Source organism: Lepidothrix coronata, unplaced genomic scaffold (genome assembly GCF_001604755.1).
Source record: "Lepidothrix coronata isolate B3197 unplaced genomic scaffold, Lepidothrix_coronata-1.0 Scaffold151, whole genome shotgun sequence".
NCBI lineage: Eukaryota > Metazoa > Chordata > Aves > Passeriformes > Pipridae > Lepidothrix > Lepidothrix coronata.
Window position 1 is genome coordinate 335,238 of NW_016690331.1, and position 17,335 is coordinate 352,572.

Genomic DNA, 17,335 nt, shown 5'->3' on the forward strand with positions numbered 1-17,335 from the left:
TTTTTTTCTTTTTTTTTTTAAAAGGGTTTTTTTTTCTTTTTTTTTTTTCCAGGCTCCTTTTTAAAGAAATCTTTTTACTTCCCTTCCCCAAGCTCATGAATACAAAACCAGCAGGAAAAAAAAAAAATCATATTAGTGTCCTTAAATCAGTGCTGTCATCATGTTATTGGCCTGTCACAGAAATTATTGCTACTACCAGAGGGCAAAAAGTTGAACACATTTATGGAATGTAGGGCAACTATTTTCTGCTTTTTCACCTGCTGCCTTGCATTTCCAAAACCCACACAACTTGCCTGCCTGAAGAAGGAAAGTTGCAGGTTTGTGTTTGTGCACAGAACCATGTGTTGGTAGAATATTGTATTTCCAGGGTGGAGGTTTTTGGCTGTCATTCATCTTTTGTGATTAATAAGCTAAGAAACTTTCAAGGCCAGGTTGGGTGGAGCTCTGAGCAACCTGGCCTAGTGGAAGGTGTTCCTGCCCGTGGCAGGGGGGTTGGAACGAGATGGTCTTTAACATTCCTTCCAACCCAAACTGTTCTGTGATTCTGTGATTCTATGAAAAAGGTTTTAAGCAGGTGTCTTTCTTTATCTCCTGCAATAACCTGACGTGCCCAGGGTGAGATTACAAGTTCCACAGAGCACCAACACCACATCAAGGTCTCCCATCACCTTCAGGCACCTTAGACAGGAGTGTAAGCAGGTAGACTCGTAGATATTTCAGGTGGAGATCTCACCCTGAGGGATGTGTCACTCTCTCCCTCTCTGTAAGTACCTGTCCCACCCAGCTGACAGGATAAGGAGCATCTGGAACCTCAGATCCTAATTTTTGTGCCTCTGAAAAGCACTTGCAGTTGGTGGGTACCAAGACCCTGAGGTTCTGCGACGCTGATTGTCTCAGATGCTTTTTGTGATGCACCAAAAATTCTGAGCCTTCTCTTTGAAACTACTTTACCCACCATTAGACATTCTGAGACTTTGTTTTTCCATTTTAAACAAGGCTTTTAAGGGGTTGCCATATTCTGCTGATTGCTCCTCATATTAAAAAGGAAAAGCTATGACAGTATTAATATCTTGGTTAGCTGAGTTTTTAACTCCTATGGAGAACATTCCCAGCAGTTCCCTGACTATATTTGTACATATTTATATTCTCATTACATAAATAACAAAGGAAGTTCCATCTAACTGTGCACTGTGTTAGAGACACCTGCAGTCCTACAGAGAACTTGACTTCTCTAATAGGGTTATGAGATGCTACAAATCACCAGGCAGATAAACTCATTAAATCTCTCTCATTAAGTCCTGCATGGAAAAAATAGTTTCCTTAAAGAGCAGGGACCAACCCAGACATTTCTGTTGGAGCCTGAGAAGCCTCACATTTGGGCTGGAGCAGGAAATGCATTAAAAAATATTGCAGGGTTGGAAAGGAACTAGTAGAATATTGTGTCTGAATACACCTTATTTCATCTTTTAAAAATGACAGAGGCTGAAATGTGGATATTTGAACGTAGCCTGGCACTGCAAGTGACAGCTACAGATGAATAACAGAGAGTTCTCAGCTCTGCAGCCCATACACACCCTTAAAAGATTGAGAAATATCACCCCCTTCAGTAAACAGGGGCTGAGCAAACAGATCTACTTTCTCTCCTCACCTCTTCATGAATTGCTTAAACATAATCAGATGGAGGTTTCATTCTCTGCTCTGTGAGATGCTGCCTGTGCACACAAATCTGGATTTGCCCATCTGACTGTCACACAGGGATCACACTTCCACCTTGGTACACAAGAGCCATCACTTACACCTTTGCTTTTCTCTCTCTCTCTTTTTTTCTTTAAAAAGGAAGTCAGTGAACACGTTTCCCAGTTAATGAAATGTTACAAAGAATATTCTGCCATTTAAGCTTAACCATAATAAAAATGAATCCACAAGAAATTCCAAATATTAGGTGAAGAAATACGTGTGATTGAATTATCCAGACAGTTAAAACACCTGCATTGCAGTTACATTTAAAATTCAGTTCATACACTAAGCCAACTTTGTGAGTCATGAAATTCATTGTTTCTCAAGTACATTTGGAACCAGGCAAAGGAATGATGGTTTAGGATCCTTTCTCCTCAATAATTTTAAGATGACTTTTGTTATATTTTCCAATAAAAAAAACCCCAAACCCACTGTTATCACAGATGAAGGGAATGTAAAATCAATCAAAATGACAGTGAAAATGAGTTCAGGAGCAAAATAAGCAGGGTGAAGAAAACTGATGTGCAAATGAAAAGAGATCTCAGAACAATGGAATCCTACAATGGTTTGGGTTGGAAGGGACCTTAAAGACTATCTCATTCCAATCCCCCTGCCCTGGGCAGGGACACCTTCCACTGGACCAGGTTGCTCAGAGATTCATCCAAAACAAAGAAAAAAATGAGAGTGACTGAGAAGAGGTGGCCCAGCTAACAAAAATGGATTAAAGTCAGCTAAAATAGCAACATCGGCATTTAAATCTGGGAAAACACTTAAAATGGGGGGAAAAAAATAAAGCTCAAGAATTCCTCTAAGAGGCCTAGGAGCTGTTTTCAATCCCAAGTGATTCATAAAATGGAATACATTTAATAGGCCAATACAGAACAACCTGTTAAACACATGACAAATCAACCCACCCTTAGACTCTGACAGTCAGAATTGCCTTAAAATGCACATTCCTAAATATGTCTTGGCATTTTATTTTCTTGTTGTCTGTTCTGAGTCTATATTTGAAGCCACCTAGAATTTCCCTGTAATACTTTGTCCCCTTTTAGTTTTTTATTGCCCTGTTTGTGGGTGTGGACATCAGTCTGGGGGGGCTTTGGTTTCCTGTGGGTAAAATGGGGACTGTGGGTAAATCCAAAACCTGCACATCCAAGCAGATTCAGGAGCTATTGCAACCACTTTGAGGAATGGAGACATGTGCCACAAAATGAGGATCAATCCCAACATCTAAGAACAGGAGCTCTCCTTGAGGATGACTGGAGATTCCCGGAGTACCAGATGAGTTTAGAGGAAACCAACATAAAAACAGTTATTTTCAGGAACTTTCTGAGGGTTAGGATGACATTCAAATTTATTCTATTCAGATTTACTCTAATTTTATTTTTTTTTTTAAATTCACATCCACTCCCTTGGTAGAAAAATCTGAAAATCTGCATGACAGGAAAGTACCAATTTGAGGTCGTTGGCACAGCCCGTTAGAGGTGGTTTGAAGAGAAAATGAGTGTCCCAGTGGAGAGAAACGTGTTGCCACAAGCATTGCAAAAGAGCCGCAGCAAGGGAAGAATCATAAGTAACATTCTATCATTCCTGAAATTTGGTCTGTCAAAAGAAATGTAGGGAATCACTAATTGCATAATTTCGCACACAAATTATGGTGCAATCTCTGCCATTGGCTTAAGTCGGACCAAGAAATATGTGTGCAATGACACAAATTCATGTGTGTTAAAAGCTTAACTTTAGTGTCTGGATTCCTGCAAAAGACTGGAATGAAATCATATAAATAAGATCATAAACACTGTAGACACACCACACATATAAAAGCACATTTCTTCTCATTAACTCTGATTTGCTCCACAGTATTTCATTAAAGAACTGTTCTTTCCAAAAGCTGGAGCTGATCACTAATTATCCAGCTCAGCAACCACAGCCATGTCCTGAAACGTTAACAATTGGAAACTTGCTGTCCTTCTACATCTGCCAGGAAGGTCGTGCCTATGAAAGCTCTGGAGATATGTTCATTTATTTCCCTTAATTAAAAACTGCTCCCCCTCTAAATAAGAAGACACCTTTTGGCTGTCTCAAGCTGGGCACCAAAAATCTCGAAATATTCAAGGTCGCCGATCCTTGAACAAAAATGTCTTTTGCTTTTCCATTCACGTGACCGTTTGAGTAATTTTGTTCCAGTCTGAAAAACACGCTTGGGAAACCCAGGAATTCAACTTTCCAGTTTCTCCCAGTGCAGGATGCAGCTCACCAGCACTTACATGTGAGGAAACACTGAGGCTGTGCCAGGCTTAGCTGTTAAGATGGGAACTCCTGAGAGACTGAGACACAACAGTTGTTATTTCTGGGTCTCGAACCAGAAACGACAAGGTGTGTTTAAATAAGCTGATGTATGTTAAAAAAAAAACCCAACACAAACCAGCATCTGAATTTCAGTAACTTTTTACAGTCAGGACTTTCATATGGGAATTATATTATTTATTATTTGGATGAACACAAGAATACTACCAGTTCCAACCGTGTTCTACAGAGTTTAGCTGAATTGTGTTACATTTCAGATTTTCAGTTAAATAGATTCGACTTAAATAAGACCTCAAAAGGAAAAATAGTGTATTTTTGTGTGCCAAAGTACAGACAAGCCCTGTATGGTGACATTATAAAAGACAGGTCACACAATGGATACACATGAGCAGGAAACTCTGCAAAAACTCCTAAAAGATGCTCTGGTCACATCACTACCATATTAAATTGTTGTTAATTAAAATTAAAACAAAATAATTGTCAAGAATGCTTTCAAATACCTGACTAATAAAGTGCAATAACGTGAGAACATCTGTATATTAAGCAATTTTAAAGCACTTGCATGGAAATTGTGGAAGGTTATTAATAAAAATGGGATGGAGGATTTGAATCCTGGTGCTATTTGTCACAGGATCCCTCTGAACAGAGTTTTTTGAGAAGTGATGAAAAGCACATTTATGATCAATGGTCTAGCAAAGAACTGAGTTGAAATGCAAAATGAGTTCATTATGAGGGTTATGTGCTGTTCCTCACAGCTACAAAGGGAGAAAAAACATCTTTATTCAGTGTTTTTATGGCTGTTATGTGAGGTCAGATACAGCCACAATGTGTAGGGGGGCAATGGAGAGGAACAGTTACAACCCCCAGACGTGTTAAGACTGAGTTATTAACAGAACAGCAAGTTATGAGTAAGTAAAGACTTCTGGGGAAAATTAATCCCTGTCATCTTCAGAAAGAGTTGAATATCTTCAGAAACGTGATAAATGACTCTGAATGCCTTTAGTATCTTTAGAGGAGGGCAATTTGTATTGTTTCTTAAAATCAGTCCTCTGAAAATGGAGGCATCCAAAAGCACTGCCTGAAACATCTCAAGGTTTAGGTTTCACAGGGCTCATAGGAATCTCTAATTTTATCCCCTCTGTCAAGAAAAAAAAATACTCTTAAGCCCATGGATTTGAAAGAGAAACCCCATTTTTTTTTAAATTATTACTTTGTTTTATTTTCAATCTTGGAGAAAAACAGTGAACAAGTGCCCTTAAGGAACGGACTTGCCCGTCTCAGGATGAGCAGTGACCACAGTCCTATTGCATTAACAAGGGAGGTTGGAAAAGCCTTAACCCAACATAGGAAAGACCCACACAGAAAAAGCCAGAATTGGTGCCAGCAGAAGATTCTTCACCCCTGGCCATCAGAACACGTATTTATATCAGGACAATACAAATAAAAACATTTTTTCCTTACCATGGGAAGCAACACGAGAGTGAAGAGGCAGATCTTCCTGGTGAGGGCCATCTTCTCTCCTAATTAACTTCAGTCAAGTTTTTCCTCGTTAACACTGTGATTAGGGCTGAAGCACAGGCTCTCTGCAGGTATTTGGGTCGAGGTCCTCACCTCAAGGCTCAGATCTCTGCAGTGAAAGAGGAAAAGTGTTAAAAATATGGAAACCATGAAGAGAATGAAAAAGAGATGGACAGAAAACAGAGAGCACAGCACTAGAACTCAGAGTTGCACATATTAGAGATCAACCATCCCTGTCTGCATTGCAGCTGTTACAGATGGTTTTGGACACCTAATTTAAAGCCAAAGGACATCCAAAGTTTGTGTGATCAGTAACTTGTCTCAAAGAAACTACTGGAACAGGCTCTGTAGATGCAAAGATCTAAACTGTACCCAAAAGAGAAGGTAGGATGGATTGTTTTGAGCCAGAAAAAGGACCTGTCTGCTTAACTTCTGAAGCTGTGATTCACCCTTCATGATTTTCAGCAGTCTTTTAAAAGCACAGCTGTCTGGGGGCTTTTCAGGAGTGTGGAGGACGTGATGATTTACTCCCGGAGATCATTTGTCCAGGTAACAAACTCCATGACCAGAGTTGTTAAAACCCCACAGCTCTTTGAGAACTCAGAAAGAGAGGTGCAGAGGAATGAATTGTAGTCTTAAAGATTCATCCACATAATAAGGCATTGATTTATAACTTCATTGCTTGGCCTCTGCCAAGGAGCTGAGCAGGTGGTCAGGACCTGACATTAGTTCTGTCCTTGCACCTCCTGCTATAACCCAGGGCTTAAAAATTCCCACTCGCTCCAAATCACAAAGATTTCTCAAACAGTTTCCCATTCAAGACAACCTCTCTGTTTCAGACTCCAGCTGGATCCAAACCTCATTTAAAACACAATCCTCCCTCAAATCCTGATACCTTGGTGACACAGCAGTCTCATTTCACCTGCAGTCAGGTTTTTAGCAGGGAGATAAACCTTCATAGTCATTCTCTTTCTTTCCACAGTTGTCCCTGACCTCAAGTGGATCCCCTTGTATTGGATTCGGGAGTCAAAATCAATCAAAAAAGAAGGGTGAAGAGAAGGGGGAAGGTGTTTTAAGATTTGGATTTATTTTTTTTTCATTATCCTGCTTTGATTTGTAAAGAACTGAGCTCTAAAAGAGCTTTTACAATCAAAGGACACTCAATTTTTATACTGACTGCGACATACTGCCAGGATATTAGAATTTAGAAAGGAGAGATCTTTCATTTAAAAAATAAAAAAGGAAAAATAATCTCTCCTTAAAATTTTTGGAGAACAATGGTTCATAAAATTCACTCTAAACTGATCTGTTTTCCTCCATCCTCACTTGATCAATCACTCCTGCTCTGCTCTGGCACTGAATTTAATTACTGAACTGTGTTTCTGATGGTTTATCAAATAATGAGGGACTGATAAGATCTCAGCTGAGGAGGACAGCAAACATCCATGGTGACATTCAGCCGTGAGCACTGGGAAAAGAAAGTCACTCCATTAACACAGGCAAGAGAAAACCAGACAGAGGCCTCAGCAGACGTTGGATTTGAAATTGTTTCTTGATTATTTGCACTCCTGTGTGCAGGCCAGTCCAGGAAGGCCAGAGAGGGATGTGGAGGTGGAATTATGTCCTTGCATTCTGTGACTGTGATGCATCAGAAATTTGAATTATTTGAATTCTTTATATGCAATGAAAGGGTGGGAGATGCCTGACTAAAGGTGGACAAACACCCAGGAGGAAGGTGGGAACCTTTAGAATCCACTTTTTCTATTTTTTGAAGACCCAGTTCTACTTTCACCTGGCCTTCACCAGGTTTAAAAAGTGAAGACGTTTTCCGCCTCCTGTTTCATCCGAGTTTCAAAGGAACTTTTCTAAAAGAGACAACAGGAACATCTGCAAACCATTTCACTGCTTTCCTTTCACATATTGCAGGGAAAAATAAAAGAATCTACTTCATTTTTTTCCCTTCAAGGTAGTCATGGAAACCTGCATCAAATGCTGGGCTGAGGCCTTCATGTCATCCACAGAGACTCAAGTGTTTATTAGGTAATAACAACTCCCAGTTCTGTGAACTTATGACCTGAACCTGCAGCAGAACCTGTGTTTATTATTTAGCAATTCCCAGCATACATGATATACATACATGCACAGTCCACCTATTACCAATTAAAGGCTAATTATCTCTATTACTAATTAAAGCCTAGTTATCTGTATTACCAGTTAGATCCTAGTTATCTCTATTGCCAATTAAAGCCTAGTTATCTCCCAGACAGGTACTATCAGCTATGTTTTACTAGAAAAATAGACTTATTTAAAAATACAGGCAATGTTGATAAAGCATTACCATTCAGTATTGAGAAAAATAATTAAATATATTAATACAGGATTTGGAAGGGAAGCTTGAATGATCATATTTTCTTCTGATGTCATTGGTAGCCAAATTCTGTAATTTCATTAGGAAATTAGAGATACTGATGCTTCATGTTGCTGTTTTAGGTGCTTCTGTCACTGTAATTAAAATTAGTGAAGTCGGAGTAGCCAACACACCTTTCAGTTATGGATGTATAGATCCACAAAATAATCTTCAATTATCTCTGGTGAAATAGAAGGGCTTTTGAAGTGTCTGAGAATCTGAAAACCAGTTGATTGTTACTAAAATGGAATGGGCTTCAGGAGATTATTTCAAGCGTGGCTGAAATACAGAAAGAAGAATTTAAAAAAAAAAAAAAAAAGCCTTGTTTTGGTCAACTAACGACTTAAGAAAATAATTCTTCACCTATGAAGATGAATTCATTTGTCCACTGTAAACACTACTGTAGACTCTTTATGGAAGTATCCTGGATGCTTCAAGGGCAGGTTGGAAAAGCTCTGGCAAAACCTGTTCTGCTGCAAGTGCCCATTTCTTTCCCCTGTCTAAAAAGGGACTCTGGGGGCTGGTGAGGACAATTGCTCCATGAGCAGCCCACAAGTGTCAAGTGCACAACATGATGTCACTCATCAACAGAACCAGATAGTGGGTCCTTTCCAAGTGTGACGTGTCTACTGCCAGGGAGGCATTAAAAACATAATAAATCACTCCCTAAAAGAATAAAAAGTCACCATATCAAATAATGAGTAAAACTGTTACACAGCATCACTTTGGATGAATGAAAGAGGATTTTGAGTGACTTTATGAGGCAGTTCTGAGCTGTTATTGAGAGCTCACCCAAAATAAAACATCTGGTCTGGGCTCCTTGTTGTGGTCCTCCGGGATGTGTGCCAGTGGTTTGAAAGGAAACCAATACACTGCAAAGCTGACCCACAATGGCTTAGACCACTGATGATCAAAGGGTAATTTAGCACTTCATTCATCTTCCTTCAGTGTCTACTCAGGGCCTCCCACCACATCCTTTTCCTGCACCATGACCAAGGTACTACATGAGTGTGAAAGTCAAAGATTCTGACAATGTGCAGCATCAATTGAGCTTTTGCAGGCTGAATATATTACAGAAAAGTCAACCACTCCATGCACAGTTATTCCAGTACTTCCTAAAGACATGAAGAACATTTCCCCAGGAAGAATAAACATGGGTGGAAAATTGATGGGTGCAAAAGAGCTGAGGGGAATACTCCAGATGTCACCAGTTGGTCTGGCCCACAGAACACTCTCTTGTCATTCCCATTTTCTCCCCAGGAAATGGAATTCCAGAACTGTTTATGGCACAGGGTTTGACAAATGTTCATTTTAGCTTATATATGAACAGGTTAATTATCACAAAATCATCAAATGGTTTGGGTTGGAAGGGACCTTAAAGATCATCTTGTTCCACCCTCTGCCATGGGCAGGGACACCTTCCAATAGCCCAGGTTGCTCCAAGCCCCATCCAACCTGGCCTTGGACACTTCCAGGAATGGGGCATCCTGTGCCAGGGCCTCCCCACCCTCACAGGGAAGAATTTATTCCTAAAATCTAATCTCAATCTGCCCTCCTTCTGTTTTAGGCCATTTCCCCTTGGACTTTCACTCCATGCCCTTGTGAAAAGTCCCTCTCCAGCTCCTCTGTAAGCCCCCTCTAGGCACTGGAAGGTGCTCTCAGGTATCCCCAGAGCCTTTTACCCTTCTCCAGGATGAGGAGACCCAACTCTTTCAGCCTGAAGTCACAGGAGAGGTGTTCCAGCCCTCTGATCAACTCAGTGGCTCTCCTGAATTATCACAGGGCTGGAACACCTTCCATTATGCAACTGATTCTTTATCTGTGTTCTTCAGGCTCTCAATACAAGGTGTGAAACCCAGTGCATTTTATTGTTTTCCTCCTAAAACTTCCCAAATGTAGCAAGCCAGCTACATAATGTGGTGAACTGGGCATGGTGCACCTTCCTCATGTCAACTGAGAGACACTTGCCAGCAACAAGCAGAGCTGGGAAATCAACCCTTCAGTGACCTAGGACACGTCACCTACTTTTAGAAACCCAGGAGACACATGAGCTCATTGTCAAGTCTCTTTATATAGTCAACAGAGAGAAGCAGACATATGAAGAAAGCGTTTTGTCTGACCTATTTTAACTGTCTACTTTCAACTTTCGACTTCTCTCCCCCGGAGTGTAAAGCAATTCTTGACATCCACGTTGTGGAGACCTAAATTTGGGCAGAATGATCCCACCTCCAGTCTCTTCTGAAGTATGTGGATCAGCAAGATGAAACACAAGACAGCAAAGTTCGACGCTCCACGAAGGCTTGAGAAGGAATTTGGTTGTTTAGGGTGTCAAGAAATTAATGCCGATACATTTAAGGCAACAGAAAAGCTAAAAGAAGGTTTAACTGAATACCAGACAGCAAGAGCTCTGAAGTTTCCCATGGAAAGTAGCCCATAAAGAGCAATCCTGTCAAGGCAGAGAAAAAGAACATCATGGTCTTTCCACTACCTCTAAGAGAGCACTTACTATTTCTCGGAGTTTAAATATTTTGGGTTGTTTTCATTTACTTAATTAGCGAATTCACTGAAATTAAAGTTTCTTCATGCATCACAGCATCTGAGCATCTGACTCTACTTTCTTTTAAAAACCAAGAGGTCCCTTTACATGTTTAACTGGAAAAGTCCCCCAAGTCCTGGTTTCCATTGCTCACGTCTGCTGTCAGTGAAAAAACAGGATTCAAAGGGTAATTATTTTAGGAGGTCTGAGAGGTGGATTTTGTCCTACAAGTGACAAAACCCTTTTCAGCTGCACGTGAATGTTTCAGGGGTCTCAGGCAGAAATGCTACACCTTTTCCTGAAAAAGTTGTCAACCAACAAGCTGGATTTTTTTTCCCAGGATAGTCCACAAGGATGGATGGAGGCTGTAGGACACCCAGCCAAGGTTCTAATGAACTGATGTGGGGATCATACCTGAAAACCATCCATTAATGAATGACACATTCAGGCAGACTCTCCTAATATCCAGTGTTTCCACTGCTCAGGAAAATTGTTGCTTTTGACTTTAGGAAACTTAAAAGGGAGCTGATCCAATGCTAGTGGCAATTTAACATGGAAATAATAGCTGAAAGAAATATATTCAGCTGCTGCCTGGCTTAAGCATTTCAGTGTTAATGAAGAACCAAGTGTCTCAGCAGTAATCTTTTTTCTGTCTGGAGGAATAGCTTTTTGATTCTTTTTCCTTGCATAAAACTCAGAAAACACCTGCGAATTTCACTACAACTCCCTTTCTAAAAATGAAGATAAAAGTGTGATTAAAGTAGGAAATGGTAAATTGCAGGTGTTGTGACTCCCCTATGCAAATCAAGCCTTAGTGTTAAAATATTTTTACAGAAAGTAGGATTAGCAACTTCATTTACTTCCACGAGGATTTGTGTGGGAAAGAAATCAAAGCAGTGTGGGTTTGCAAGAAGAATAACTGATAAAAGTATTCACAGAACTGGAGGTTGGAAGGACCTCTGGAGATTGTTCAGTCCAACTTCCCTGCTCAAAGCGGGGTCAGCTACAGTGGGTAATAACAGGTTATTCAAAACCCATTTTCAACCAATTTCTGAAGATCTCTAAATGTTAAGACTCTCCACAACCTGTACTTGACCATTCTAACAATAATAAAGTGTTATTTATAGTTGAATTTTCTGTATATCTATGTGAGCTTGTTGCCTCTTGTCAGCACTAAGAGGAGCCTGAGCCTGCCTCCTTTACACCCTTCCATCAAATATTCCTACACATTGAGACCCCTCAAATCTTCTCTTCTCTAGTCTAAACAGACATAGGTCCCTCAGTCTCTCCTTGTAATTCCTTATCCATCTTTGTGGCTCTTCCCAGGGCTCCCTGCAGTGTGTTTGTGTCCTCAGCAGCCCAGCCCTGGACGTGGAGCTCCAGATATGTCTCCCCAGGGCTGAGAGGACATCCCTTGAGATGCTGCCAACGCTTTTCCTCGTGCAGTTGATGATGCTTTTGGACTTCACTGCTGCCAGGGCACTTTGCTGGCTCAGGATCCACTTCATGTCCACCCAGAGCCTCAGGTCCTTCTCTGCAAAGGTGCTTTCCAGCCAGCTGATCCCCAGCCCGCCCTTGTGCACAGGATTCTTCCTCTCCCAGTGCAGGACTTTGCACGTCTCCTTCTTGAACTTCTTGAGGTTCCTCTCTCCCTGTTTCTCAAGCCTGTCCAGTTCCCTCTGGATAACAGCAAACCCAACCACTTGGTCTGTCAACCACTGCTCTTTAATCTGTGTAACCTTCAACCTTCCTGAAGGTGTCCCCTGTCCCATTATCCAGGTCATTAATGAGGACATTAAGCAGCATTGCCACATCCAAATGTCAGAGCTTTATAGTTCAGTCCAATCTACCCAGACTGTCTTAACAGTCAGTGGAGAAGATGGATCCTCAGGGAGCAAATTCTATACCCTAAAGCTTGATTCCTTAAGACCAGGTTGGATCTGAGCAACCTGGTCTAGTGGAAGGTGTCCCTGCCCATGACAGAGGATTGGACTAAATGACCTTTAAAAGGTCCTTTCTAACTCAAATTATTCTATGATTCCATGACATTATGCCTAATTTTGGACAAAGTTAATTACTCCTCTGAAAGAGTCATTTTTTCCCCCTCTGTTTACTCAGGCTGATGAGAGCAAACAAAGAAAATTCCATTCCCAAAGTTTGAGACACCAAAGCACTATTGCGAGTAAAACAGAGCTCTGACTTCCCTCTTTGTCACAGCCTTTTCCCACTTTCAGTACTATCTTTATTCCTTTTAACACAGCCTAGTAACTTCCATGTATGTTTTACTTCAGCTGTCCCCAACCACAATTTTGGTGGAATAGGTTTTTTTTATTTTCTTTTGAGTGGTTTCAATTAAATTGAAATTCCTTGAAGATGTAAGAGCACTATAATTTCTCCTTACAAAGTACATCCTTTATCACTTCTGTTTAACCTGACAGCTCTTGTATTTCCTATTTCCTAGCATCTCAAAAAAAAAAATCTAAAATTATTCTAAAATGAATTTTAATGTGTTGCTCAGCCAATTCAAGAAAGATATCCAAATATGCACTTCCTGAAGATCTGATTAATTTCTTGATTATCTGCAAATTTTGCTATCATACTGTTCATTTTCAGACCTTACCCAAGATTGGGCTGGTGTAGCTCCTTCTGGCACTCACCATTATTTTGGGGGAAGAATCACATATTCCTGGTCTTCTGTTTTGTCTTTGTTTAGGGGTTAGACACACAAAAAAAATTTTACAGCTTACAAACTACTTATGTCACACCTGATACTCAGTAAATACACATGTACCTCAAATTCATGGTTATAAGGTTGAATTTTGGTTAAGTTTTGTGTTCAGGCTGTTTCATTGCAGTCACCACCAGTCACAGAGCACACACAACAAGCTGCCATAAGCTAGTAGGTGTGGAAGCTTTTTAAATTAAGGTAAATCTGTCATGTTTGGCCCACTCAGCTCTTGTGATCTCAGCTGACGCCTGCTTTTCCTCAAGGTAGAGTCTTTCTTTAGTAAAGGCAGATTTAGAAACTATTTGAAAGTCCAAATCCACTATATCCTATCGCTTCATACATGTGATCACAAAGCCCAGACTCTCCTGAGCTCTGAAACTTTGTGCTCTTCTGGGACATAGTGTATAAAACTAAGCAACACTTCATTGTTTTTAAACAAACTCCAGTTAAAATGCCTGACTTTTATAAGTAATAAAAATCATCATGATATAACAACTCCTCTCCTTCTTATTTTGCTGCTTCACCCATGCAGCTATGATGAAACATTGAAGGTTAATGACATCTAGATTTTGGATATCTGGGTATTTTGACATTGAATGTCTGTTGGAACTGTTCCCTCAGGCTCTCTGAAAATTCAGATGGACACGAGTGGATCAATCATCTAGAGGTCAAGATTTTCTAGCTTATCTTTGCAACTAGAGCAGCTACAGACTCATGAGAGCAGAAACTATGGAACACAATTCATAACTCCCTGGGCACAGGATTGCTATTCTTGGCAGGTTTCCCACATAACATCACCGATAAAATCCTTGCTTTGATTGACATTATTTTCCCTGTTCACTTATCTATCAGATTTATTGTGCCCTTATGTTGTTGGTGTCCCCAGAGACCCGGGGAAATGACCTGACTTTGTGACTGAAGACCGTGGACACTCAGCTGCAGGGAAATAATTGCAAATTACCACACATTTAGGAAGCATTAGGCAAAGTAAAAAAAAAAAAAATTGTATGAGAAGTTTCCACCTTCACAGCAGATCAATTATCCTTTGGAAGCATCTGCAGTATATGTGATGCTTCATAGCTAATATGAAACTAATATGGGATCATAAAGGTAACGAGGTACTGCTCCATTCCAGCAGAGCTTTAAGTGCTGCTTGGCAAGGTCCTTCGAAATTATTACTCCACAACCAGTAAAATGTGTTCTCTATCTGGCATATCAATGTTTTGCAAGAGCTACTTGTTTGATTTGCTTCCCTTGACTGGTGGTCTGGGTTTTCTGCCCTGGCTATAGGTGTAAATATTGGTTTTTTATGATTCACAGGGGCTTGTAAGCACTCTAAGATGTCCATCAACATGGCCATCAGTCCCTGCTTTGAACCTGCTCAGCACATGTTGAGCAGACATCTATCACAGGCACAGGAAAGAGGAAGAGCAGGAAAATGCAGCTCTGGACCACAGCCTTTTATTCCCATTGTCTCTGAAGAACATCCCAAGAGCAGCACTTCCATGGTACTTTCTAACCAACTCCTTAACTCAAAATATTATATTTACTGGAGTGTGGTGCCACTCTTAACACCCTTAATTAACTCTCTTGATGTGCTGAGCTGATTATCTTGGGATCAAGCTGTCATTGCTCCCCAGACACAAGCCAGTCTCTGTGCAAGGTGCTCTGAGCTGTAAGGAAACACCAAGGGGATCTTTAACAAGACATTCCACTATTTAGGACAGGCAGACTCCAGAGGAGTGTCCCTGGAGCTGGTGATGGACCCAGGGCCAAGACACAGCCTCTGAGCTCCACCAACAGCACAAGCACCTCTTATCACCCCTGGGAAACAATTCTACCCTTCCTGTCTGAAAGCAGGACAAAAGTAATAAAATAAGCAATGAAAGGGATTTATCTGTTGATTTGGAAGGTGAGAAATACAACGAGCAGCTGCCTGATGCCAAATGAATAAATATGTGATGGTGTGAAGAAAACAGCCTGATATAACCTTGCAATTGAGAAAAGAGTGCTTGGAAGAGTGGGAAAATTGCCAAGGTAATCTGACAGGATGATCAAATGATCTTTCTTTGCCTCATATGTATAATTCCTTATTTTCCAAGGCAAAGTCAGAGGCATTCTGAATACAACAGCTCGTACTTCCCTGAGCATTCTGAGCTGGCAACCTGTGCTATGTCCCAGATGAATATCCACCATCCTCCTCCCACACTTCTAACCAACAACATAGAAAGCTTTCACGGGCCAAACTTTAGCCCATCTTGATTAAAAAAAAAAAAAAAGAACAGTAGAACATGTTTCTCAATTTCTTGCTGGGTATAGAAGAAGATACCCCTGTTATTGTGATTCCCCAAGTGCATATTGTCCAATTCTCAAGGAAATGTATCCCATGACAGACCAGGCACTACAATCCTGTCTCTTCCATCTTTAGGGAGGTGAAAATCACTTTTTCTTTGTTTTCCTTTTTTTATGACAATGCCTTTTTTTTAACAGTTTCACTCTATTACATTGAAAGATAAAGCTAGGTCACTGCACAGGCACTAGGATATTGCATAATTCCTTTTTTTTTCTCCATGCTCCTTTCCCATTTTCCTCCTTTTCTGCTGCATCTCTTACAGCCTGAGCTCCCCCAGCTGTGTTCCATCTCGTGGTTAATGAACTCATTACATTTGGACAATATTAGGACCTTCCACAGCACGTGTTCTTGCAGCAGCAGGGATGGAAATTCGAGTCACATAAATTTGGCTGTCTGAAAGTGAAACATCTCTATCCAAGCTATTTTCTCTCAGCTGCATCCACAGTGAAGGAATAATGAGCAAGTCACCTCAGCAGCACATGGCTTTGCCTTGCTCTGGGACAAAGTGCTACTCCTCTTGGCAAAGTAAGAGCTAATAAAGCAGAAAACAGTTTGATTAGCTCAGGAGAGTCTGTGTTGTGTAGGCACAGCCCTGAGAATAGCAGAAGTATTAAAAAAAAGGAGGAAGAAAAGCAGTTGAAATCAAAATCAGCTTTGGGACAAGACGTTAAGCTGGGAATTAGAAGAAAACTTTGAACTCTCAGCAGAACAAAAGCCCTGAAAATGCCTCCCAGAGAGAGGAGGATGGTAAAAAAACACTTAGAATTTTGAGAGGACGTGAATATTTTGTAAACTGATTCCTCTGACACGTGGAATTTTGCAGTGCTAATAGTTAGAGGTTTCCAACCACATGGGCTCTGACTCCAAGCTGGATCCCATCCAGGCACCTTAAAGCACGGAGCGAACTCATGTCTCTGCAAGGAGGAAAAGTGCATTGAGGAAAGTGGAATATGTTCTTGGCCCTTCCTGCTCCCAGTAATCTGGAAGCTGTGAAGGTTCCAGAGCTTTTCTTGGTGGTGGAGGACGACAGTGATGGCAGCTGAGACACGTGGACAGACAGGAGGAGTTCAGGCCTCAGTAGAAAAGCTCTGAACTCCCAGGTAAGAAGTGACAGGACCAGAGAAATGGCCCCAGGCTGTGACACAGGAGATTTAGACTGGATATTAGGAAAAATGTCTTCAGTGAAAGGGTGGTCAGGCATTGGAACAGGCTGCCCAAGACAGTGGTGAAATCACCATCCCTGGAGGTGTTCCAAAGGTGTGGGGATGGCACCTGAGGACAGGGTTCAGTGGTGAATGGGGTGGCATTGAGTTCATGGTTGGACTTGATGGTCTTGGAGGTCTTTCCCAACCCAAATAACTCTACGATTCTGATAGTTCCTACTCACGCAAAAGACAGTCCAAATTTCCTTCTTTTGGTCTGACATAGAAAAAATGAGTCTAGAAAAAATATTGTGTGACTCTTTCTTTCTTTCTTCTTTCTCTTTCTTTCTTTCTTTCTTTCTTACTTTCTTTTTCTTTCTTTTTCTTTCTTTCTTTCTTTCCTTCTTTCCTTCCTTCTTTCCTTCCTCCTTCCTTCCTTCCTTTCCTTCCTTTCAGCAGGTTACAAAGCCAAGCCCTTTGCACTCTGCCTCATGAAGCAATGTCATATTAAATGACATGGTGACAACCGCAGACAATCCCAATCCTCTGAGCCCTCTCTTTTAGTTTGTCTCTAGGTAGTGTGTTTTATGAAAAATCTGGAACTCCA

General features: G+C 40.9%; 1 protein-coding gene across 13 annotated transcripts in view; it reads right to left on the reverse strand.

Moving 5' to 3' along the window:
- The window catches only part of ADCYAP1R1 (ADCYAP receptor type I), a 142,408-nt gene that overhangs the window by 103,261 nt on the left and 21,812 nt on the right, over positions 1 to 17,335 (reverse strand). For all 13 annotated transcript variants that reach the window (XM_017828708.1, XM_017828707.1, XM_017828705.1 and 10 more), the window contains one exon: positions 5,506 to 5,671. In XM_017828708.1, coding sequence (XP_017684197.1) covers positions 5,506 to 5,556 — 51 coding nt within the window. In that variant the 5' untranslated portion in view covers positions 5,557 to 5,671. The remainder of the gene's footprint in view (positions 1 to 5,505; positions 5,672 to 17,335) is intronic.